This window comes from Rhinolophus ferrumequinum, chromosome 3 (assembly GCF_004115265.2).
Source record: "Rhinolophus ferrumequinum isolate MPI-CBG mRhiFer1 chromosome 3, mRhiFer1_v1.p, whole genome shotgun sequence".
NCBI lineage: Eukaryota > Metazoa > Chordata > Mammalia > Chiroptera > Rhinolophidae > Rhinolophus > Rhinolophus ferrumequinum.
This window is the reverse complement of record NC_046286.1, coordinates 14,456,650-14,483,689: the sequence shown is the minus strand read 5'-3', so window position 1 is coordinate 14,483,689 and position 27,040 is coordinate 14,456,650. Positions and strand designations below refer to the sequence as shown.

At 40.2% G+C, this 27,040-nt stretch overlaps 1 protein-coding gene across 9 annotated transcripts in view; it reads right to left on the bottom strand.

Moving 5' to 3' along the window:
* Positions 1 to 27,040, bottom strand: part of RUNX2 (RUNX family transcription factor 2) — a 325,498-nt gene that overhangs the window by 210,322 nt on the left and 88,136 nt on the right. For all 9 annotated transcript variants that reach the window (XM_033100697.1, XM_033100717.1, XM_033100743.1 and 6 more), the window contains 2 exons: positions 18,320 to 18,476; positions 12,393 to 12,497 (listed from right to left, as the gene is read on the bottom strand). In XM_033100697.1, coding sequence (XP_032956588.1) covers positions 12,393 to 12,497; positions 18,320 to 18,476 — 262 coding nt within the window. The remainder of the gene's footprint in view (positions 1 to 12,392; positions 12,498 to 18,319; positions 18,477 to 27,040) is intronic.

The window sequence follows — 27,040 nt, the reverse complement described above, 5'->3', positions numbered from 1 at the left end:
CCATGTTGCTCTTATGTTCTGAAACCCAGCTCACCTTTGGAATTGCTTCTTGCCCATAAAAGCCCAAGACGTTAGTGCATGACACACAATCCAGAGAATCGACTCGCATAGGTAACCCACTGCTTTGTTTGGGTTATTTTTAATACAAACCTGCTCCTGTGGCTCCTTCACTAAGAAAACATGTTCTTCAGGACCCAGTACTCTTACTGAGCATCACGGGAACCCTCCCCCCCTCTACCTACTCCCACTCAACCTTCCTCACCGGAGCTCTTCCAGATCTTTCTCAACCCACTTTCCCTAAATAATTCTGTTCTAAAGTGAGTATCTGGCTAATCTTATCAGATCCACTTATTTAAACCAAATCGTGAACCCAAATTCTCTTAAGATGCTTTATCCTTTGCAGATAATATCTATGAAGGTCCTGTCTTCAACTCCTTAACTCACAAAAGAATCTCAGGCACCTGGGTGAGAATCAAGTGAGAGAGGTTTGGAGCCAGAGGGGACGGACGTGGAGAATCCTTCTGTGCTCCTCGAATTACTTATGCCATACTAGCCTTGGGTAGAACTATGAACGAGGCAACTTTGGGGTGTGGGATTCTTGTCAACAGTTTTTGCAACCTTTTCCTAACCATTTAGACATTTCTAAGGCCCTCTCTTCGATCTAAATTAGATATTGATTCTGACACTGTCACATTCAGGGCTTTGTACACGAGATGTGCCCTTTTCCTTGAAGCCTCCTCTCCACCCCTCCTAGAGCTGGCTTTGTCTCTGCTCTAACGTTATCTCCTCCTGCATGCTGTATCCCCTGTACCCAAACTGGGCCCTGATGCCCCATTATTCTTTATTAATACACCAGTGCCCTTTATAGCACTTACCACACTTCGCAATTAGATGTAATTATAGATAACTGTTCGTTTACTCGTTTCTTGTCTGTCCTCCCCACAGAATGTAGGCTCCTCATAGGCGGGGACCATGTCTGCTTTGCTTTGTATGCCTGGCACCTAGCTAACAGCACACACTCGAAAACAATTTTTGAGTGAACAAATGATCCCACTTGCATAAATATTTATATTTTAAAGCCTATCGCTAATTGTCATTCATGAAGGTCTGTCAGCTATTGTTACGGGGGATGGTGCTTTCAGCGGTGGGACAGGGTAGTGGGAGAAAGGGGGTCCTTCTGAGACCCATCTAGTCTTAGCCATTTGGGCAAGGCCAGGCCTCCCCACCACAGAGACTGCAGTTGCCTCTTCCAAGACATTAAGTGGAAACTACTGGCAGTCCCATTGTCTTGTTTCTGCTCCTCAAAGCAATGAGTCCCATTTCCAGTTATTCTCTCTCCTTGCAGCTTCAGTATAGTCATGCCACTTGCAGCCTTCCATCATTTTCCTGATGCTATTCCCTCTTTTTTGTTACCTTCACAAAAATACTAGCCTTATCATAAAAAAACATTCAGGAGATTACATATCAAAATATTAGCAGTGGTCATTTTTGGAGATGTGATTTTTGGACACTTTATTGTTTTCTTCTGTTGATGAATTTTGATGTTCTAATTTTTCTACCAGATGGACTTGCCTACATTTTCTACTTGCGCAGTGTTTTGAAAGTTAACTTTTTCTTCAAGTACTAACTTTATTTCACTGGTATTTCACTAACTTTATTTCAAAGGGAGAGTCTATTGAGGGTTAACTGACACAACATATTTTCATCCTATAAAATGCAGTGTTTTCAGCTCTGTTAAACTTTCATATTAATGAATTCAAGACTCATTCAACACACACACACACACACACACACACACACACACACACACACTACATAATGTGTCCTGTCTGTGAGGCTTTATACCTTGGGACTTATGTACTATATAACAATGGTACTCCATCACCAGGCTTGCTTCCTACATAACGCTACTTATAACATCAACCAAGAAAACCCTGGGCCCAACAGCAGGCGCTTCCACAACTTCAATGACAAAGCATCAGGGAGCTTTAGTCCTGAATAAGTGAACAGGAAGAGAAAGAGACCTGGGCTGCTTGCCCACTTCCATAACTCATCTGCTGACTCGCAGAGCGACATAGAGCACATGAGTTTACAAATGCCCATGCCTCAGTTTACCCGCCTGTAACATGCATAATGTATCCCTCAAAAGGATGTAGGGAGAATCGATGAGGTAATGTCTACATGTTTGGGACTCCTTGGCAGAAAGGCGCTACATAATTACTATTTGGTACTTAAGTTGACCTTCAAGTGTGCCAAGTACTTTATGATCATTCCTTAGGAGTTACTCCCAGCTGCTCTGAAGTTGTCTTCATGTCTATTTCCATGTAAAGGATGAAGAAATGACACTGGAGAGAAGTTTAGTGATTTGCTTAAGATGACTAACATAGCACTGAGGTCTCAAAAGAGGAAATTTCCAAGTCCTCCAATTCCCTTAACCATAACCGAAGCCACATCTTAAACACAAACTACCCATATAGATGAATTCCCCTGTTAACCTGCTCTGAAATAAGCCCTCATGGTACAAAACACATTGTAGCTAGCTTTGGTAGAACAGAGTGAATGGTGCGGAAGTGAAATGGAAACCAAAGCTCTAGGATCAGTAACCCAGACTTCATTATCACACTTATTTTCTACACATCTGTATTTCTCCTTCTGCCTGGTATAATAGCCTCTGTGTTGGTACCTTCATAATCTCCTTGAAGGGCCCAGGATTTCCAGAGCTAACCCTAAGGAGGCATAGAGCCCAGGCTGAATCATCCTGAGCATTGTCCCATCAATATACATGGTAGCATGCTTACCCAAGTGGTAGTTCATGAAAATGAGTGCCAAGAAGGTAAAGAATGAGAAGATGCGTGTCACACAGGGCGCATATGCGATCCAAGGGTTAAAGGAAAGGCGGAAAATAGCAGCTCATTTTAGTGTCAGCTGACCTCTGACCTAGCAGCCCCTCAAGCCGAACTCCAGTGAGAGGCTCACAGAGCCAACACAGGACTCACCCCATCCACTATGCCCAGAGACAGTCTCCCGGCTCCTGTCCATGCTCCTCTAGTCCACACACCTGTTGTCGTCCCTCTGATTCATTCAATGATTCGTTTACCATATAACAGAAGCAGCTTTTGGTTCTGAGTCCTGTTCTCTCACTCAAATGACAGAAAATGTATGGACACCAACATCTAAGATTATTAGATTATTCAGTGAATATTCAGTGAGTAACAGCCAGGTGACCTCTGAAGGTCAAATGTATGAGAGAATTCTTTAACATAAATCTGGACAGAATGTTCCAGGGCACCTGAGGGCCTGCCCAAGGTAAAATGGTAAAGGAGGGGATTTAACTTCCAGTCCCCATATACCCCTTTCTTTGCTTTCTCCCTCTCCCTCACATCTCCCTCCCACCAGCTGGCCCTGGCCTCTTCAGAGCTCCCCACGGTGAAAGACGCTTACACATTTCCCTTCATCCATCTTCTGTGCAAATATATTTGTCCTGTGTTCCATTCCCTTCAACACGACTCCAACTGACCTGGTAATAGTGGCCTGAAAAATCTTAACTCAAAGGAATGCCTCGTAGTGTGGCTCTTGGACATTCAGGGCAGGCAGACTTCCAGCAGGGCTCCTGTCCTGTCCCATCATGTGACAGCCACTGCACACAACAGCTGACACTTTCAGGGACAAACACCGCGCGTCGCACTCACAGGTTCTCACTGAAGAACCACCAAAAGGATCTACACCAAGAAAAAGAAAACTGAATCCTGACGGAAGAACTGAGGTGCAAGAAGGAGCGGTGAGCAAATTGGTCAACAAATAGATAAACATCAAATACACAGTTTCGACACTGATAATAACTAATCCAGCGAGTATAAAACAGAGGTAAAAACATCAGACAAGACCATGAGGAGAGAGGGGTTGGTTGCAGTTTAAAGGATGTTGAAGTTCTTATATTACTCAAGAAGTGGACAGAAATCATGATGAATTTTATTGAGAGAAATACTTTTCAAACCAGTAGATGAGGAAAGCTGGCCCTGTAGCTAGAACAAAACTGGGCAAGAAATACTCTGTAAAAGGAAAATATTTCAAAAGGGGGAAATATGGAAATATAAAAACCCCAAACTCACACCTTAAAACGATAAAACCCTATGCTCTTAAGAGTACCGTAGACCTGAAAAGCATCAGGAACCCACACTGCGACGGCGGCCTGCTACAAAACTGGGATGAGAACGACTAGCTTCGAGGCCGGCAGAAGCCCTGCCTGCCTGCACACCTGAGTCACTGTTTACTTTCTGGCACTCAGGATTTCAGCGTCGCTCTCCCTTTATCTCCCCAAACCTGCTCCCAATAAAGGATTCTACATGACTTATTTTTATCTCAATATGAATTTAAGCCTGACAGCTTTTCCAGAGGCATTTGGATTGAAGCCTTCATCCTAAATGTTAATGAAGTGCTTTTGTCTGCTAGCAGAAATTTGGAGGGGGACCAGGAGCCCTCCTTTTGATACTTCAGTCCCACATCTCAAACGTAGTCTCCAGTTTGAGCTGTTGCATCTGATCTTAAATGAATATTTCCGATTGAACTGGCTTTTATGCGTGCTCTTAATTTCCAAAAGTTACTTTAAAAATACCACCAATTATTCTCCACAACTTTTGAGACTTTATGTGAACACCAAAAGATGTACTTTAGTTGACATCATAATGTGTCCTATAAATATGCTCGGTAGGAACAATCACAAACACAAAGAGCAACGCATTGAATCCTTTTTCTCTGTGATTTTTAAGTGTTATACATCCTATTCTCCTCTGGTCTGGTCGTCCTTGAGGAAAACGCTGCGGCACAAACAAAATAGAAGTAAAGTTGGTCAGTAATCTACTAGGAATTAGCTCTCTTGGGAAAGAAAATTTATTTTCAAATGAATGAATGAATGAATAAACAAATAAATAAATAAAACTCTCAAGTCCCTAACACTGTTTTACGACTGAATGATTTTTGACTACACCACAATACAAACGACTGACACATTTGTATCAAGCATACGTGTGCTTTTAGAACACATATTACTGGAAAACCTGCCATGCTATATTTAGTTAGAAGTAGGTATGTCAAGTGGAACATATGCATGTGGAAAAGGTACTCTTCTTGTAAAAGCCACAGCTCCTTGTTAACACAAGTCCAAGGCCATGAGAAAGCACATTCAGAACTGGGAAGCCAGGGAAGAGTGCAACGTAGGGACACGAGCATGTTTTAACGGCTGTGATAATTTGCCATGAAAGGATGTTCAGGCCATAGCTCCTTGCTGCAGCATGCCATGTGCTGCTGAATTAAATTACTGCCATGCAGTCTGCTAGCGAAGGAATGTGTAAACAGGCCATATATCCTTGCATCAGATCCACAGAATGTTGCACAACACAAAATGCCTCTCGATGTGTCATTTCCTTCTTGGCCATCTTCCCAGCTCCTGACAGTCAGTCAACAAAAAAAAAAAAAAAAAAAAAGTACTGAAAGAGATTTAAAACTGCTCTTCTCAAGAGCACATTCCACCAACCACCAGACATAACCTCTACCAGAGCTTCTGAGCCCCCTTTCCCAATTCTCCTTGAAGAAAGGGAACGTTTTTTTTTCAACTGTTATTATTCCCTTAAGTCAAAGATTTTCAACGATGTTTCATATGCTAGTAACCGAATGATTAATATTTATGACAATCAAGCTACTGCTTATAATTGCTGACTTGTAAATATCAAGACATGGCATTTACCCATAACATCCATTCCTTGGGCACTTCAGAGACAGTGAAGAACAGGGGTTAAGTCTGCAAGTCAGAAAGTTAAGTGTTTTTCTAATGCTTTACTGTAAGGACCAAAATTCAGGCCTGTGGCATCAGGAGTATGGTACAAGGCCTATCAGGCTTTTCTCAAACTGTCTTCACAGACAGCAAGAATGTGAATGCAGTGCCAAGAGGTATCAAATAACCTTAAAAATATTCTTCGGCTATCCCTCCATCAAAAACCTTTTACATGTTCCCCAACTTCTTTCACATGTGACCCCCCCTGTGAATAAGCATCCATTATGCATAAATAAGCAAGGTCAGCGGCCAGCCCCCATAAAAAGCCTATCCTTTATCCAACTTGGATGAAAAGTACTGAAGGATAAAAGTGAGCTGTCACTGACATCATCTGGAATGAGGAAGAGAAAATGCCAAGCCCTCCATTCTCTCCACCCTTTACTGGGCTGGAAAACAGTCTCAGAACTGGGTGGAACAGCATGAGAGAAAAAGGAGATGATGCCGTGCCCAGACCATTCTGGTTTATTTCACTCTGCTACTGTAAGTTTACACGGTAAAATTTCTGCAATTGGAAGGGCCTCAAGAATATGGAAGAAGAATAAAATGTTCTCTGAAGAACAAAACATTTATTGATGAATTGGGCACAGGTGGGAAGGAGCAAACAGGACAAGAAAACAGTTTGGCTGCAGGACCTAAGCCTAACAAGCTGAGTGAACCGGGGTGTGAGGCAGTCCTAGAAATAGAAACGTAACCGTACACTCACCTGAGTGCCAGCCCCTACACTGAAGTCACAAACAGAACCAAGCAGAGTAGTGTACTCTAAGCCTGCAGGCAAGGAGCCAAATCACTAGGAAAGAGATGGCAGAGCTTCTCCTTTCTCCCACCAGGTCAGGATGGGCAGCTGGTCAGTGGTGAACAGAAGTAACCCAGCAACAAGCTTACAGATGTTGGCTGTGGTCTCTCCTTAAGAGTAACTATGATTTACTTCCCTGGGGCATGACACACAAAAACTCTTAGAAACCCACTCAAGTGGGTTAGGTACCCAGTTTGCAGATGTGCTGACAAATGAGAATTTTCAAAGCTAGGTGATATAAAGTATAAAACCCCAGGCTTGTCCACTTGCAGATTCGTAAGATACTTCTGCTACAGACTTTCCACATTGCCAGGCAAGACTAACAACCTCTCCATGTTCAAACGTCTAATATTCTCCTCTCACACGAGTATTGATCTGACTCCTCTTGCAACTGACCTGCTAATACCAAGCACTACAAGGTAACATCCACCACTGATTCATCTGATAATCACCAAATTGTTCAATTCAGAATGAAGCTACTCTAATTGAAACATGGAGTCACCTTGTAGAACTTTAAAAGTTCTCCAGACTAAAAATAAAAAGTCAAGAGACCTTTCAGAGGAAGACACCTCAAAAAAATTTTTCATTCTGTTGCCACAATGACATTTGCCATCTAAGCACTTACAGAAGCTGATGACAATGGTAGTCCAATGAACCACTGTCCCCGCCATCCATACCTTTGGGAGGTTTCTTCCTCTTGAATCTAGACTGCACCTGTATCTTGCTTTAACCAAGAGAATACAAAGAAAGTAACTCCATGACAGTTCTGAGCCTTATGAAGGCCTGAAAAGCTCCCACTTTTGCACCTTAGGGAGCCCTGGGCTGCCATGTAAGAAGTCAGATTCTGCTGGAGAGACCAAATGAAGAGGCTGTGTAGAGAGGGAAAGAAAGGCTCTAGGACCACATGGAAAGAGAGAAAAGCCCAGCTGTCCTAGCATCCCACCAAGGCACCAAACATAGGAAGGAAGCCATCATGAATGTTCCGGTACCAGCCACCATCTTACTACAGCCCCACGAAAGTCCCCAAGAATGAGATCGCAGAACACCCATCCAAACGAACCCCAATCAACCCACAAACTCTGAGAAATAACAAACTGGCTGTTGTTTTAAGCCATTATGTTTTGGGATGGTTTGTTATTTAGCAACAGATGACTGAAAGAGCGGCAAGAGAATTAAAAGGGTTCTGACTACGTAGGAGATTTACTTTTTCCATCCTCTGCACAGCCAATAATACCTGTTTCATCCGACCCCTTCTCTCACTCAGAACCACCACTAGAATATGACATTGCTAACCAAGTTTTCACCTTCTCCTAGACATTCTTTAAATCAGACTGCAGTGGGAACCAAGTGTCAAAATGAAACAAAGGATCCTGACAGAAACTGACGTTTAAAAGCATCAGGTATCCAAATGCACTGCTGCTGCTGCTCCTCTGACTTCTCTGGCTGGTGAGCGTACAGCAGTTGTTCTTCAGAGCTAACTTGCCAACAGAAGGTCAAAACACCCTGCCTAAACACAAGACTTACAAATTTGGGATCTTAAGTATGATGTCATGTCTTAAAATGATAAGCTGGCAAAGAAAATAAATGGCATTTTGTAAAGATGTGCACCGTTTTCATGTTTACGCTACTTAAGATGAAGGTTCTAATAAGTCATCGGCTATGTTCCTTTAAAGGGAAGTTTTATAACTGAGATGAATCACAACTGCAAAAGATCAAAGTTAAAAAACATCAATGATGCCATGGGGTACTTTTTAATCTTGTAATGAGTGATGATCATGTGCTCTTATGAAGTGAGTCCAACTGCCAACGCCAGATGTGTATATTAAGAAAAGAAGTTGTTTGTGATGTGACAGCACCGGTTCAGCTGCCAGAGACAGAAAACATAGAAGGATAAAACCTTTCTGATTTTTGAGTGTAAAGCAAGTTTTGGCAGATGTGTTGATAAGCAGGGCCTCAGACGGGGGCACTGGTGCCACAGCATCCTCTCTTGGACTTTTCTTTGCTGCAAACAAATTATGTTTATCATCAGTTCTGCACAGCTGTCCCCGGTAGCATGAATACCTGCTCAAGACATAATTTATAACGCTTATTAGTGTCATTTACTAATGAGCAGAAATTAGTAAAGGCATCTGCAAGAAAAAAAAAATACACTAGAGTACAGAATCTAGGTTGTGTCTATTTCTTGGAAGCCGACTATAAGCCAAATCCTACAACAAGCTTCTGACACTGAAGGAAATTGCTGTAATAACAGCTAACACTTAATGAGCACCTACTACATGGCAGTCTCTGTGCTATGCATTTTATACACATTACATCATTTAACATCTTTGTAGCAGCTGATGAGGAAGATACTATTATTATTATTCTCATTTTACCAGATGAGCAAACTGAGGAAAGAAATTAGGTAACTTGCCTACATACAACCAGTAAATGGTGCAGCTGGGATGTCAATCCAGACAGTCTGACACTAAATCACGATGCTAGACTGAATAAAGACCCACCCCGTTAACCCAGAACTTGTCGTTGTTCAAATACCAGATCTACCAGAAGCAGCCTTTTCAATACATACTCCAATCTTTAGGGGAAGGAGTGAAATTCGATTAGTGGGAATTAATAGTATAAAATCCTCAAGTCCTTCAAACCATTACAGTAATAAACAGATGCATACTATTTCTATGACAACCACCACTTAAAGAAGTAGAATTCTGTGGGAGAGGAGGCTAAAACAATTGTATTGTCTTTTTTTTTTCTCTCTCTCTCTCCTCAGGAAAAGACTTTTTCTAAAGAGCTTCTCCATTAACAGTAGATGAAATAAGGCTTTTTGAAATCTAGAGCAAGAGTTGGCAAAGTACAACCTGTGTGCCAAATCTGACCACCGCCTAATTTTGTAAATAAAGTTTTATGGAAACACAGCCACAACTACTCGTTTATGTATTGGCCAAGGCTGCTTTTGAGCTACAATGGCACAGGTGAGTACTGGTGACAGAGATCATATGGCCCACGGAGCTGAAATCATTTACTACCTGGCACTTTCTAGAAAAAGTGTGGCAGCCCATGTTTCAGAGGGTTCATCATTTAACATTAAATACACACACCAATCCATCAAAATCCTACTATAGTCAAAGTTAAAGAAAAATGAAAAGTCCTAGGCATTTTCCACACCTAGCAGTCTCAAAAGGAAAGCACAATATTGAGAAGAGTGCTACACATTTAGCGCCCGGGATGGCCAAGAGCAGGGCAGAGGGAACCAATCCAGCACAGAGGGTCCCGGTTGTAGGAGTAAGATGTCAGTGACACCAGACCCGTGCTTATATCCAGACAGTTTGGCAAATCACCCCATGATGTCAGAGAAATGACATTACATTTTCACAGATATTTTTGGTTCATGAGAAATGTTACTCAGGCGGATCGAGGGTAGTGGTCTGCCACTCAAGATTGTATCTGCTTCCCCACTCCCACCTTCAGCAGCACCCACAGCCAGAACTCAAGTTACACATATGCCGTCTACCCCCGCTCCCCTTAACGCTCGCTGCTTTCAGAGCACTTCTCTGCTTTTACAGGGCAGTGAGCCCATCCACTAATGAATTCTCCCAACACCCTCTTTGGAACAAGGTAATGTTATCCTCGCTTGAAAGAGAAGTGTGGATCTTGAGATTATAATGCTAAGCGAAATAAGTCAGACAGAAAAAGTAGAGAACCGTATGATTTCACTGATCTGTGGTATATAAACTGAAAACAACAAAAGAACAAGGCAAACAACTCAAAGAACAAAAACTCATAGACATAGACAATAGTTTAGGGATTACCAGAGGATAAAGGGGGCGGGGGGAGTGGGGCTGTAGAAGAGGGTAAACGGGGTCTAATATATGGTGATGGAAAGAGAACTGACTCTGGGTGGTGAACACACAATGTGAGATATAGATAATGTATTACAGAATTGTACACCTGAAATCTACGTAACTTCACTAACAACTGTCGCTCCAATAAACTTTAATTTAAAGAAAAGAAAGAGAAGTGACTTTCTCAAAGCTACCCTGCCTCCTCACCTTCTGTCACATCTTGCAGAATGGGGAAGCATTTCCCTGTTTCCTCTCCCAACCATCAGCTTTTGAACATCAACTCTTGATCATATGGACACATCCGCGTACACACCCACAGACATACATACACATAATAATGGTTTTTCCAAGAACTGAGAAAAGCAGCGTGAGATCGGCAGGAAACATCTTTAAAAGATAAGTATTAGCGGGGCTAAATGTTAAAAGACTAGTATCTCGCTTTACGCATTACTAAAATGGATATTCCTGCCTTTTCAGGACTTCACGGGCTAATCAGATAAAATGTTAGAAGATGTCTTCCATCCTAAGGCATCATCCCTGATTTATGGCAGTCCAGAAGTCAGCAAAGCCCCAAACCAGGCAAGACAGCCCTGCTCTGTTCTATTCACCTGCACTGCATACCATCGGCCCTTAGGAACGGGAGCCTGGTGCATCCGGAGACGTGTATGGCTCCAGCCTAATAGGACATTCTCAAACTGAACAGACACAGGACCAGCACTGACCCAACACTGTGAACCTGGAAGAATGCCACACACATGAAAGGAGGAGAAAAGAAAACCTCAAAGACTGGCTTTTGAGGCAGGAAACCTCCCTAGTTCAGGCAAGCAGTCAGCCTTTGTGAAAAGAGACAGCCGTAAGAGGAACGGAAGGCATTGTATGTTCCCACTGCTAAAAGACATGCCCCTTGGGGGAAGGCAAAGCTCTACCAGCCCTTTTCTCTTGGGTTTAGGGGAAGAAAAGATATGCCACTCTCACTATCTGGGCAGGTGCATCGTTATATAGTAAATATTTCTGCCAGCTGTACCCCCACCACAAACCAAATTCAACTCTCTAAACACAATGGCTAGGTCTCCAATGTATTTACTCATCAAAGGCAGAGTTTATATGATGTACCCATTGACACGTAATGTTTAATGTTGTGTATATCAAATCATCTTTAATTTCTACATACATTTAAATACTGCTATGCGGAGTTTGTTCAAATCAGTTTTGCAGGGTGGGGGAACCAAACCTGCTTCAATTTAGATTTAGGAGGAAAATGTATATTAGCCCAAATGGATTATGTGCGCTATCTTACACTGATGCTGGTTAAACACTCTGGATGCCCAGACAAACCAAGGTGGATTTAAACCTGGTTTGACTCTATCTGTTAAAAGAAACGATCTATAACTATTATTAGAACATGACCAAACAGCAGTGTTGTAACAATCAAGTGAGTTATCATTTGCAAATAAATTCTGTATAATTAAGCAGCGTGCTTTTTATAAAGGGAATTGAGTGGGCGAGGTAAAAAGTTAAAATGCATTCTTAGACCATGGGAAACATACACAAAAGCTTTTTGACTAAGCTCAAGACTTTTTAGTTTATTGTTTTCTTCCTCAGCTCTCACAGGTCTATTCTGCCCTGCCTTTTGTGTATAGTGGATGAGCAAAGTTTCTTAGAAAAATAATTACAGGGACTGAATAATTAATTATTCACTCATTTCGCAAAGTTACATAGGCCTTAGCAATTTTGTGGCAAAGGCTATAAGTGTCATTTTATTTTCTACTAACTGTGAAGTTCTACTAATTGTCCCTCACTAAAACTATATGCAGATAGCAAACTTTGCAAAGAAACTGTTTACATGAAAGGAGCACTAACTTATTTGGGATAAATTCCTCATCGGGTCTCTGCAAACTCTATTACCATTTCCAACAGGAAGGCAAGTACTTACTTCTGGGTTCACGGGGTCCATCCACTGTAACTTTAATAGCTCTGTGATAGGTGGCTACTTGGGGAGGATTTGTGAAGACAGTTATGGTCAAGGTGAAACTCTTTCCTGCAGATGTAAAAGGGGAAAAATCCACAGTGAATATAAAAAGATAATATTGATCATACAGCAGCATAGATGTCCAAATTGCATCGAAAGAATCGCTGAGGAGGTAATGAAACAGTCGGGACTCGTTCTAAATTAGAAACTCTCTGAGGGCCACTTTAGGTGGTTACTAAACTCGTTTAGTGTTAAGGGCATCACCTTCATTGCAATACAATACAAACAGGCTCCCCAAAAATAAATAAATAAAAGAGGCTGCTCAGCAGCAACATTTGTAACGAAGACAAAAACCCTGGTCCACTGCAGAAGGGTTCTGTTCCTTCCAGTTTTCTCCAACATCAGAAACACATCCAAGCACCATTTTAGAAGTCTATATTTAGGATGAGGTCATGACCCCATGAGAGAACAATAGTAAATCACTGTTGATTGTGTTATTTACTTCACATGGCTTTAACATTTCATTTGCTTAACTGCACTACAATAAGAAGATGAAAGAAGAAGGTTCTTATGGGAATCACTTTAACAGGAGCCAGCGTCTCCTGTCCTGGCCTTAATGTGCCTGTGGTATGATTTCATCATTACTGGAACAAAGTTTTTCTCCTCCCTGCCCGCCCCTTCTCTAACATACATCCTTGCTGTTAAATCTTGCAATAACTCCCTGGCAGTGATTTATTTTTTGCTAAATGTACAGGACACCTCCCAATATAAATATGAACTTTTGCTTTTAGCAGAGCGTCTGCTTCATTGAAATATTACATCTGATGTTTCAAATTAATGAGCTAAAGGTGATGAATAGAGGGAGGAAAAGACCGAAAAGTTTGGTAGCCGATTAGGATGTTTGCTTTCTCCAGAAGAAGATACCAGACTCTGTTACACAGACTCACTGACAGTTGTAATCAGTTAGATTTGCAACGGTTAGTCATGTCAGATAGTCAAAACTGCAAACTGTTACAAGACAGGAAAAGGTGGGCGTGAAACAGTGACTCAATAAAACATTCAGCAATCTCAGGCCAGAGTATTCATTTAGCCTGCTCCTGGAACAGACCTTTCAAAAGCTAATTCTCTTCTGCTTTGTTTTTTGGTCAGAGACTGTTTTTTTCTCCCTCCACTGAAAGCTGAGGGTATTAGAACACAAATCTTAAACAATATGTATCAATGCAAAGTTGAATGCAATTTTTTCAAAGCTTAATGTGGAACAGGTTATATACAAGGCTTAATGTAGAACAGGTCTTTGACTGTCAAGTCTTGTGAATGGGTTTTCTTTTCAACTCAGACCATGTAAGTTCCTAAAATATGTTTAAGACACACATCATTTGTTATCCAGTATATATAGTTTTAAGTCTCTTTGGCGATACTTTTCAGTGGCAAAGAAAAAAAAAAGGGAAAGAAAACACAAGAATGTGAGGGGGAGAGATGAATATTGATTAGAAAACTGGTAAGTAGCAGCCACTGCCTGCACATTATCTCATTTAATCCTATCTAGTTAGGTTTATCACTCTTGCACAAATGAGGCAAGTGAAGCCCAGAGAGTCTAAGTAATCTGCCCACACTGCTAATTAAGTGGGGAAAAAATCAGAATCTGAACCCAGTTCTTCCAGACCCTAAAATGAAGGCTCTTCTTCATAACATTGCCAGAAAACATTAAAAAAAAAAATTAATAGGTAATTTATTTCTACATGTGTCACAATAAGCTCTATAAGACCAAGAAACTGTAAATATAAATCTACTAATATGTATCTCAGCCAGGATGATGAAAGCATCAATTCTGAAAGTGCCATTAATATATCATAGTTCATCCATTATATACTAGATGTTACATGGATTTAAGTAATTTAACTGGCTCATTAGGGAACAGGATTTATTATAAACATTAATACTAACCAGAAGAATAAGACAGCCAGGAGTCTAAACTAGTCACAGAGAACTTAAAGTCCACAGAAATAAGATTAGAAAGTTTGAATAGGAAGTCATTAGATTCAGGTCAGGACTTCAAAACAACAGAAAGGTCTGCAGAAGTGAACAGGCTGAATCCTTAGGTTGAAAGTTCAGTTACCTTAAACCATAAAAAAGATGCCATTCTGGGTTGGATCAACGGTCATGAGCCAGGGATGGAATTCTAACGATGGCTCGGAGGGCCGTGCTTAGAAGACAGTTATCACCCATGGCACTCATCTTAATAAATCAAGAATTTATGTATCTCAATTGTCCTTAATGTCTGTAAACAACCTGCTAGAGCTGCTTTCCGTGCATTTACTTAAACTGGTTCTGAGAATATTTGTTTGAGACTTTTACAATTTCCTTAGGATATTAAAAGTCATCATACTTCTCCCAAATTCAGAGCCACACCTCATGTAGGTGCAAAAGCCAAATATAAAATTCACCCTGTAAGTATTGACCATCTAACTGTTCAGAGCAGAACCAGTTTTCTGTAAAGACATCTTTTTAAAAGAAGTGGATTTGGGGGAGGAAACAAGTATTTAAGTATAACTATGGTCTTCTAAAATCAAATCCTAAGGATCAATCAAAATGTATTTTAACAACTAAAACAAAATCAAGGAGGCTCCTTCCACTTCTTGTTGCCCCTTCAGAAGGAACATGACTGTAGTGTTCCAGAAGCTACCACCCAAGTGGGTAATTAGTTCTTCACCTTATAAATAATATTTTTTTTTCTTAAGCCAAATGTTTATGTATGTATGATTTCCTTAAATTAAAAAAAGAACTTTTTTCCCAAATCCCATTCTTGGTCAATTTCCATAAATGATAAAAATGCAAGCTCCTACCGAAAAATGCAGGCTTTTACTTAAGGAAGCTAGCACTCATTAGGTAACCAACTGTACCATCCATAGCTTCATCTAGGAACTAATTCTGCATATGTCCTCAAGACATATATGTTCTCAGATAAACACAGTAACTGTCATTAAAAGAGAATTCCAACCTAACCTGAGAGGCTGTCAGGAATACCCAGGAGACTGGGAGCAGGGTTTGTATCCTGAATTGACACAGTCCCAGGCTCCCTATATGGTAGGGGCTTAAAAAAAAAAAAAAAAAAAAAAAAAAAAAAAAAAAAAAACGCTTGTAAATTAAAAGCAGCATGCTTGCTGTCAAAAGGGAGGAAGCACACCAAGAAACTTTAAGGACCAAAGTCATGTTAAATACTCCTGTTTAAAATATAGAGTCGAATAAAGGAAAAGACAAGTAAAAAGCATAAGCCACTCCTAACTTAATGTAAATTTCATTGATGCTCTACTTTTATTCCCAAGCATTTCCAAAACTTGTGGTTATCAGATAACCCATAAAGCCAAAGTAAGTAATGATTGTAACTCCTTGGTAAATCCAACACTGTGTTTCAATTTCTGAGAGTTTATCTTTTGTCCTAGTGAAAAGAAAAACTGTAACAATTAGAGGAACTGGATGTTATTTTTTAAGTGCTACTGAAAATAGAAAATTGAAATAGCTGTGGGGGGGGGGGATACAATGGTAGCAGCGTGTTGATCCAGACTTAATAACCTAAGAGAAATGTAGAAGTGTGAAAATCAAAGAGGAAACTGGAAAGAATCTGTTAGAAAGCAGGTCAGGTAGGCAGGCAGGTTAAATGGTTTCCTGCCACTGAAAAACTGACCCTTTTTTTTTTTTTTCAAAGAGTGATACCTCAGTGTTCTCTGTCCTTTTTTTAATTCTTCATTTCAGTTTGGTATTACTGTTTCCTTTCATATAATGTTCATGTAGTGCTATAAAAATCTATTACTAGTGATAAATCAATTTTTCTTTCTCTCTCCACCAACTCCCCCCCACCCCCAATCGAAGTCTCGAAGACAAGTCTGGACCAATTTCTCCATCCTGCCTCTGGCAGCAGACTGTAGCATTTCAGATCCTCCACCAAGTCCCGACTGCTTCAAAGGAAAAATCCTACTTTCTTCAGTTAAGATCATAAGAAATATAGGGGGAGGGGGTCAGCTCTGTTTGGACATAATTACACTTCATCAAAAGAAGCTTTCTTCATCTTCCATGCGTGAAAAGTCTGCAAGCAGTTAAGTCTGTCTTTTTTTTTTTTTTAAATATAAAAATTGCTATTTGGGAAACCAGCCAAAACTCAGAAAGCCAATATAGTAAAACAGTGCACACCCTTTGTTTCTCTTTGAAGTTTCTTAAATAAATATGTTGAGGGTTTACAAAGTACACTATCACTTTGCCATAGTTTCTACTCAAATTGATCAGAGAAAAGTTATGCAGCATCTATATAATACAAAAGCAAGATAAATGAAAACACTAGCTTGAATCTGTAAAGTAAAATAAAGTATAGCACCCAATCTTTTAAATACTAAAATTCATCACTCTGGTTAAAAACAAAGTAATATTATGTAAGAATGATGTAATTCAAAGCATACAGATAAATCATCATGTTTAAATTTTTCTGGATTCTTACTAGAAAAATGAGAAGTTATCAGTGCACTGTGGACCTGTACCAGTAACTGAGGGGGAAAAAAAAAAGAATGAATACACACACATACACACTTCACACCTAATCAGTCAATAGTGAGATATAGGATGTGCCCTTTTTTTCTTTTAATGAAAGTAAACTAAACTTGATGCAGAGATAACCCCTTTAGTTTTGATTCTACCAGAGGCTCTGAGCCTCATTTTATTTCAAACAACCTTTCAGTGACAGTATCTCATTAGCATACATCATTTTTTTTTTTAAGTTAAAAAGTACAACTTCTTGGCCCTGTTCCTAGAAAGTAAACTAAAACTACTCATCGGAAACAGTCTTGCTTGAATTTCCCTTATCAAGTTTTTACAATGGTAATAATTTGACATCTGATCCAAACTAAAGAGCAATTACTGAACATGGTTTAAAAATTGATGCTTCTCATTTCCTAATTCAAACCTGGGTTGAAGTAATTCCATAGGTCTTTATAATTTATTTCACCTCAGTCCTAAAGTGGTCTATTTTCTCTCTTATTATCGAAATACTTAAAATGGAAATATTAGATTCAATAAATAAATAAATGAATATAATACTTCTAATGAATGACTATTAAAAGTCTCTCTACAGCATAAGTAAATAAAGCCAAAAATCGCTTTCCTTAGAGACTGTTTTTAAAAACATTAAGCCCATTTATAAAATAGCTATGAAAACCCTAAAAGGGATTATTTTCTATTTTATGATCTTTTTACGGATTCCTAATATTTGAATCCAGATGGCAGAAACCCTTAAATAACGTGAAAATATTTCGAGTCTGATCATTCATCTGTCTAGGCAACTCATAGTCATTCTAACACAAGTAACACATTATTCACTTATTCAAATGCAAAGCCTTCTGAAAAAAAAAAAAAACCTATGATTTTTAAAAAATATTCTTATTATGAGAGTAAATTAAATCGTAAAGAGTAACATATGTGGTAAGTGAAGTGCAGTATGCTAGCTATCCTTGCTACTATCACTTACAGCAAAACTGGAATTATCAGGAAATCGATCCAATGCATTCCTTTTTCTTTCCCCTTTGCCACTCAATTTACTCATTTGGTTCCTCATAATTCAGAACGTGAACCTCCAACTGTTCTTCTCTCCACCTTATATGCTCACACCCAATGAAATTAGGAACGAGTTCTTCTGAAAACATTGTTTGAATATTCAACATCATAAAACAAATGAACAAGGCCTGAGTACTCAGAAAAACACTCAACTTCATCTGGACGTATTTAAATAAAACCTTCAGTAATTCTATTCAGTTGAAAAAGGTGCTGATTTGTATACAAACTAGCCTCCATTCCATCAGAGGATCCTAATGTGTTTATCCCATTACCAATATTAAAAACCAGAGACCTACCTCGTCCACTCCGGCCCACAAATCTCAGATCGTTGAACCTTGCTACTTGGTTTTTCATAACGGCGGAGGCATTTCGGAGCTCAGCAGAATAATTTTCATCGTTACCCGCCATGACAGTAACCACAGTCCCATCTGGTACCTCTCCGAGGGCTACCACCTACATAAAACAGGAAACACAGCAGCAATAACGGCACATCAGAAAAGCTTAAAAACGGAGAATATATTCTCACTGCACACGATGTGTCTTATCAAGACTTAGTGCTCTAGTCCGGGAATGGCAGACAGGAATGAAGTATCTGCACATGGGTTACGATGCCACTTCAAACAGACCAATGTTTCAGAGTCCACCCATTTCAAAGGCAGGCAAAAGTTTCCTTCACTTGTTGTTGGATTCTTCACAGAATACATGTACATTTTTATTAAATCCCCATGTTAGGTTGTCCACAGGAATTATGCCAGAGAAGGAAAGATGATGCCCCATCTGCAGATTGCATAGTACATATTAAGGCACCGCCTGTCTGCAGCCTGGAGCACCCTGAGGTGTGGTCTCATCCGGATCACAGGCTAAAATGAAAGTCGAGTCAGCTCTATGGGAGCAAATGTTTAGGTGACACTTTGGAGCTCCTGACTTTATGGAAGCGTAAACATGATGTGGTACCCAGGACTACATTTCATCTCCTTACTTTGGGCTAGATATTCAACTTTTAGTCATACCACAAATAATTACTAAATGCCCTCTCTGCACTAGGACCCAGTGGGATATACAAAGCCACTGAGAAACTCCAAGTCTGGGTGCAGAATAAAGATATGTAAAAGGCTGATAATGATCACTGACAAATGAGTGGTATACACAGAAAACACACTCATAGCCAAACTTCTATTCTGTCTTGTCCCATCTGGCATCTTAATCTTCAACAAGTAAACTTCAGCAGATTAACTCAGTCAAGCAAGGATCCAGAATAATGAGTCTTTGATGCCAATAAACATTTTCACTGCTCCAAAGCTGGGGATCACACTTTTAACCAGAGTCAGCTAACTTGCAAATGGGTGCCTCTGACTAGCATGGAGCCTGGTAAGGGAATGTCGGTGCAAAGCCTTCACTGTCACATATAAAACACAATATTCCTAACCCATTACCAAGACCTCCCCTTGATAACGTCCTTTCTCTCAACTATTCCAAGATGCTATATTCCTATTATTTCCATCTCTTCCTCATTCAGCTTCAGATGCCCTTGTGGTGACTAAGCAATGACTCCAGCTAGAGTACCCCATTACTCGCTGACATAACACCCATATGTGCTTGCGTGTCTGGCAAATATCCCATTCTTTTCTCCTTCTTTCAGTGCTACTTCCTCCTTAGTCAAGAGTTCTGTAAGGCAAACCTAAGCATTTAAGTCCATGCTCCCAATGTAATTTGTGCATACTCTCATCAGAGCAGATTTCTCAGAATGTGATAAAACAGACACTATTTAACTATACTTTGGAGCTGAATTTCCCCCACTCATGAACCCTAGCCCAACACGCCTCCATTATACCCTCTGCTCCAGCCAGAAAAATAACCAAACAAAAAACTTGGCGATATTTTTTTCACCTTTACTTTTCTCTTAGGCTGTTTTTCAATTCCATTCCTTCCTTGCACTTTGTTATTTACTCAGTTTAAAATCCTAAAGCTTTCCTTAAATTACAGAACCCACGTCCACAACATCCCACTGTACTCTAATGATCCTCATTTCATGTGCATATATATTCATGATCTATTTACTCCGTTTGAGGTACTGGCCCAAAGCTTTGAGACTCACTCTTACTAGTCCAGATTAGATTAGATTGGAAACAACATGACGGAAGGGACTTCATCTGTGTTGTTTAGCGCTATATGCCCAACTCCTAAAATAGTTCCTGGCACGTACAGTTTGATAAATATTTTTGAAATAAATACATGAAAGAGCTCCAAAAAGAGCATCACTCACCACAGTCAACGGTCTGGGAAGCTACCAGATAAAACTCTAAGAGAACCAGTTAAACATTGAGCCAGCATCCCTCACTAGCAACAATATGCCTTTGCTCCAAACTAGTTTCTGACTTTTTCCATCGCAAAGGAGAGGGAATCATGCCAACTCTTTTCCTTGGAGTATATGGTTCCTCTATTCAATCTGAGAAATCTCTCAGGTCAAGGGTAAATCCCTTGAGAACATGACTTCTTCCCTTCATACTTGATCTAGTGCCTCAAGTGGCTACTGAAGTTAGGTAATACTGTACTCCTGATGGAGGCAATGTGTTTTTCAATTTTTCAACTTCACAATGCCAAAAATGGGAACATTTGAAAATACTGAAATAATTGACTGTGTTTCCCAGTATTCATCTGAATGTCTGACATTTTTTACACTCTGTGAATTGCGTTTTAACACCTGCGTGTGTGGCTTTCTATGTCAAAGTAAATATGGGACCAGTAAGCGTATTAATGAAGGCAGAAAAGTTGTACTGTTTACAAGAGAGTGAACACACCAAAGATCAAGAGGCCCCCGTTTTTTCCCACCTCTGCAACGTATCTGCCATGATCTCACAGAAAGAAGTAACTTCATCTCCAGGAACCACAGTTTTCCAATATAAATTGGAAATAATTTTTTTAAAGTCTGTAAAAATGCATACGATACTATGTAAGTATAGAGCCTAATTATAATGACTTTTTGAAAGATGAGGAGGCTAACTCCTGTTCCAAGCCTGCTGTGTGGTAAACATAGGCTCTTAACTTATGAGCCTCCTTAATGGATTCAACTGAATATATAATTATTCACTTCAGGTCCTGAGATGGTTTTTTTGTTGCTGTTGAAAGATAAAGGATGACTTCTGATGGGTTTCAATCCAGTCTGGCTAAATTTCAGAAAAAAAGTAAAGAAATCTGCCCCAATACAAAGATTTTCAAGAGCTCTGAGACATTATTATTTTACTGCATATTTTTAACATAATGGGGTTTTTTTAGTTAGAAGAAAAGGAAAATTGATTCAATATGGGAAAATATGAAAGAAAAAATCCCTAAGAGTGAAATATATAAACCCATTTTACTTCGCTTAAGCAGCATAATAATGACCATATTAAATACTGGTATGACTTACATATTACATTTAATAACAAAACAAATAGGTAATCACAAATTGTGAGTCTGCTATGAAGCTTAGAACTTGGCCTGAAAAAAAAAAGCTAACTAACACAATATAGTGACAACTTTTCCTATTACGGTTGAACTCTATTTTGATGGCTAACTATATCGGGTTTTTTTTTCCTGTTATTTACCAAATCAGATTGCCCAATGTTTTTCTGAGGAAAAACAGGGGGGAGGCAGTATTGTATTTGATTTTATATCAATCAGAAGCATTATTGTATGTTTGAGAATTTTTTTAGAAAACAGAGATCTCTGAAGCTGAAAAATTTCCCTTGGAGATTCTCAACTATGTTTATCTAAAAGAAAACCAAAAGAATCAAGAAATTTTTACACATTTCGTCTGTACCAAACCCAACCAATGGAAAACATTTTAAGGGGTAGAGAGAGAGCAGTCAAAATCATTCTTTAACTAGTCAGGAGTAAGCACACATTAAAATTTGTTTCCAAACTACCCAATACAAAAGTCCTGTTCTGCAAAGAAAATTTGTGATGAAACCTTAACAACTACGTTTCTGGGTGTTTTTAAAACATAAAATCTACAGATTCAAGAAACTTCATGGGAAAGAAGGAAGTAATTTTATGTCCTGACATTTCAGAATTGAGAAAGAAGTTCCTTTATTTAGTTCACCTCACTATAACTAGCATTTAAATCGCATGATATGTAGCTTGTACAAAATAAAGGAAATTTAACTCTAGAAACGCTACTGAAATTTTGTCTGAGACTCCTTATGACTAAATTTGTGAATTGTTCTAAAGGGAAGCAATAGAGAATTAACTCAGACCCTTAAAATTGTTTCTGTGGTCTTATTATATAGAAGTAAAAATTGCCTGTTACATTTCCTGGGACAGAAGTCTAGTCTTAAATAATCAATTAACCTTACAGACCAATATCATTTGGCACATTATACCTGTAGCAAAATTGAAATATAATTATTTTTCAAGATAGAATCTTATCAAATTTTTCTTTGGCATAAAAAGAGAGGTAAAGGAGTAACTGCAATAAGGAAAATTTTTATTGCTAAGGTAATTATTTAAAGATAACTTTAAAAAATATATCAAAAACTTGCACAAACATTACAGCTAATTTTTAGAATTTAACATAGAATTTAGGAAAACCAGACTGAATTGTAGAGAAAAAAGTATATATAAAGTATCATTTCATAATTTTTAAAATATATATAAAAGAGAAATTTCATGGAACTTATTTCAGTTTAAGCCAGGAATTTATGTGCCATGTATCAAGCTGGTTGAGATCATCTAATGATGGATGTTGTGAAATTTTTTTGAAGTGATACAAACAGCAATGCTAAAGACGAAAAAAATAATGAAAGGTATTTTATTCTTCCTGTTTTGAAATGTAAGTTTTCTAAAAAAGTTTTAAATGTTTTCCATCTAAAAGTATTTGCAATTACCTTACCAATAAATTTTATATATTCAATCCTAACATTTTTAACTTTAAATATTTTTTACTGCATTTAAAGGCGTAACACAAAAATGTGTCTTCACACAATTGAAATCTATTATGATTTGCATAATTTTGCATAACAATTCATAGTAGACTTAACAAGATTTTCACAGATTTAATAATGTGTTTTTCTTTGTTTAGGTATAATTACATTAAAAAAGATACGAACTTAAAATCTGATCACTGAATATATAAGGAAAATACAACTCACTAGTGTCAAATATTTGTTAGTCACATACTTGTTTCTGAAGAGAAAAATGGCCAATAATTTCAAAAAAATTATTTTCAAATAGAAATTGTTCCATCATTTTGAAACCCTACTTATGACAAATACTGAAAGCTATCACTAAACATACAGAATTAACTCTGAATAATAGATCATATATCTAAAGATGTGTTTTCTTTAACACTGCCAGAAAAATATGATAACTAGTAAATATATAGTCCAGTGTTCTCTAACATAAAACAGTGCAATAGCCTTGCACTACTTTTAGTTTTAAAATATACATCTGGTCTTAAAATTTCTGTATAGTGTTTCAGCTTGAAGCTATTTAAAGCAACTGAGTTATGAACCCTAAACACCAGGCTTCATGGTAGAAATGCTGACAGACCCCTAACTATAAGGGTGCTTGTTACTGCACGCAGAGTTGACATTCTCTGCACTATTTCTATTTGACCATTAACTAATGAGCTGAATTTGCAAATTGCTTTTTTGTCACTAGAATTATCGAGGACAGAAAGGCCTGGGATCCTCTAATAGTATGCCTTAACTATTTTAAGCTTTCAGTGAGATACAACTGAAAGAAATGTTAAAAATATTTATTTCCATTTCCTTGACACCTGGGAGGACTGAACATTTCAAAACTGCAGAACTTTGTGAAAAATACAATTCTAATAAACAACTTTACATATTTTAAACTATACTAGTTGTTTCTACATTTTTACGTGTCGAGTATAAACGAATTAAGTATTCTTGTATAATCCCCAAACAAGATCAGATGAACAACATAATAATACATTACTTAAGACTTAATACATAGTCAATATCATTTTAAATTCACATCAAAACACAGTCTACTGAATTCATTTCTGATTCTCTACAGTGCCGACCTCAGTGTCACAGACATAAAATATGGGCTCAATAAATATTGTATTGATTTGAATACCCGATTTCTCAAAAAGTAAGTTCTCTGTGTGGTTTTTAAAATATATTTACCTGTCTGTTATCTACCCATGATTTACTTTGTATATGGCTCTAAATATCATTATTATATTGCTCACCACTTTTAAAACTGAGATTTCTTCATATTATTTCTTCACTGCAGATGTATTTGACTTTGTTGCAAGTGTAGAAAGCCCACTGCTCTCAGGCTTTATCTCAAAAGTAAGGTAAAAAGAGGTTGTTGTTACTAACATTCAGGTGAAAACAAAAATTGTTGTCAAAATCTGGATTTTTCAAATTGCTATCCATCTTCTTCAACAGAGACAACACTTCTATATTAAGTGAAATTCAGCCATCACCCACTATCTGAATTTTGTTAAACACAGGTATGGGGTTGGGAAAGCAGTCAAGTTTTACTTTAACTCAATTTATTTTTCAATTAATGTGAATTAAAATATTTACTTTAACATGGCTATGTGTTATCTATGGTTTTGTTTACTGGGTACAACTAAGTTACTCTGTAATTATCAATAAGTATGATAAATAGCAAAGAAAGCAATTTCTTTTCAAAATAATTTTAAAAGGGTGGTGGTGAGAAAAACCTGAAGTACCAAAATCTGAGAGTAGGTCAAACTAAATTGCATTCTATCTTTATGCCAAAAACATCCTGTCTAAAACATTAATGTTCAAAATCAACTCAGCACCATAAATGTAATAGTTCAACATATTTAGCAGAACAAACGGAATGTAGAATACCAAACATCTAAATGATATCTTTAAAAAGGTAAGCACCTATCCTTAAATTTTCACATACCCTGACTTGTGGCTTTATATAGACAAAATATCCACTTATTTGTATAATTTGCTGTTTTCGTCCAGGTTTTTTGTGTTTGGGGGTTTTTTGTGGGAGGGGGGTTTGGAAATAAACGTCTACTCTCACATTAGGCTAATTAGAAAATTCTGGGCCCTTGGACAATGAACATTGTAAAAGATATCTTTTGTATGGAAATTTAAATTTCTACAATATTCTGAGCTTTGCATATTTCAAGGAAGAAAACAATCTACAAAATGGGTGGTTTATAAAAGGAGAAATGGGACGGTTAAAAAAAAAACACACACACACATACATGCATTTCTTGAGCCAACTGCAAAATGAAACTTGCCCCAGAATGCAACATGCCCTTTCCATAACAATTCATTCTGATTTCTGTTCTGATATAAGAGCTACTACCAAGATAACCAGCTCTAATTGACCTGGGCTCTTCTTTCCCTGCACCCCACCTACACACCGAATCTGATTCGATGCGTGGGAGGAATTGGGGATCAACAACGGGGACCTGCCAGTGGCCCGTGGGAGTTTGGCCCCAGGGTCCACAGTGCAGGAACTGGCACGATTCCTCCCACTTTCCCCTCTCCCCAAAGGCCTTGCCTACCCTGCTCTCCACAGATCCCAGAACCCAGGGAGCCCAGGCACATCTCAAGAGTCAGAGGCTAGACAGGGCCGGAAGCGACTTTCTGAGAGTGCTCTTCTCCCTGTCTGGCTCACCGCCCCCTCCATTCCCGCGTCTAGTCCCTCCACTGAGGACTGTCCGGGAACCCGTTTCCCCATCAACCCAGTGCGCGCTCAGCCACGGGGGCTCCGCGTCTCCCCCTGGCGAGGGCTGCCCGGGGCAATTCGGGTCACATTGTGGACACCCATCTGGCTTCTGAGAGAGGTTCCCAGACTCTACACCCTCAACCTGCCGAGCCGCTGCCGGCGACTGCCGCTGCGGACACCCGCCCTCAAACTAACGGGCCGGGCGGGCGGAGGAGGCCCCAGGGCGCGCAGAGGGCGCTCCCAGGCCCGGGGGTCACTCTCTCCGCGCCCAGGCCACGGCCCGAGCCTCCCACGACCCTCAGAAACAAGAGGGACCTTTGGGACCTAAGTCCCTTAAAAATAATAATAAGACAAATCCGCAAAATTTCACCTTAGATTTCAAGGCGGGCGAACCGAAGGCATTTCACATGTTTCCCACATCCCCACCAGGCGGGGCGAGGCGGGGAGCCCAGTCCCGCGGGGAAGAGGCGGCCCGAGCCCCCGCCCCCTCAGCTGGCCCGCGCCTCCTGCACTTGAGGGTCCAGCGCCGCGGACTCTCGGGCTCCCTGCCTAGGGGTGCGCGGCGACCCCGGCGGCCCCACCTTCCTCCCGGTAACGGGAACTGGCACGAGTCTGTGAGCCTAGCAAACGCCCCCGTCCTGTCACCCTCCTCACACACTCCCCTAGTTCGTAGGTTTGCCCGCGACCCTCTTGGGCACCAGCAATGTGGCCCACGCGCTGCAGCCGGCACGGGGTGTCCCGCCCCGGGCGCAAACGCCCGGCGCCGGCACCCCACGAACACCAACCCCCGAGCCCGGGAGGGGCCGGGGCCGCTGAGGCTCAAGCCGGTCAGAGCTGAGGGCGCCGGGACCCGCGGAGAGGTGTTCGGCTGGGAGGGGTGAGGATAGGAGAACGCGGAATCCCGGGGAAGGGAGGCGCGGGCAGCACTCGGTGCAGGGTCGGCCGGGATGCCCGGGGAGAAGGACGCAGGAGTCCACGGGGAGAATGCCAGGGATCCTCACCCCTGAGGAATGGGGGCGGGGAGGAGCAAGTCAGGGTGGCGACGCAGAGTGGGCACCTGGGGGCTATTGGGGGAGGGGAGACGGCTCAGAGGAGTGGGTTAGAACGTTGGCCCCGAGGCTTGAGGGGTGAAGAACCGTAAAGGGATAAGGACTGAGGTGGTGGCTGCCAGCACAGGTGGGAGAGGGAAGGATCTGCGCGGGGTCACTGAACCCCGGGCCCGCTGGGAGATCCGGAGTTAGAGGTCCATCCGGGGGTCCCTCGAGTCAGAGCCCCCAAGGTAGGAGGCCTCAGACGGCATTCGGGCCCTGGCCCCCGCGGTCACGGAGACGCCGGCGGGC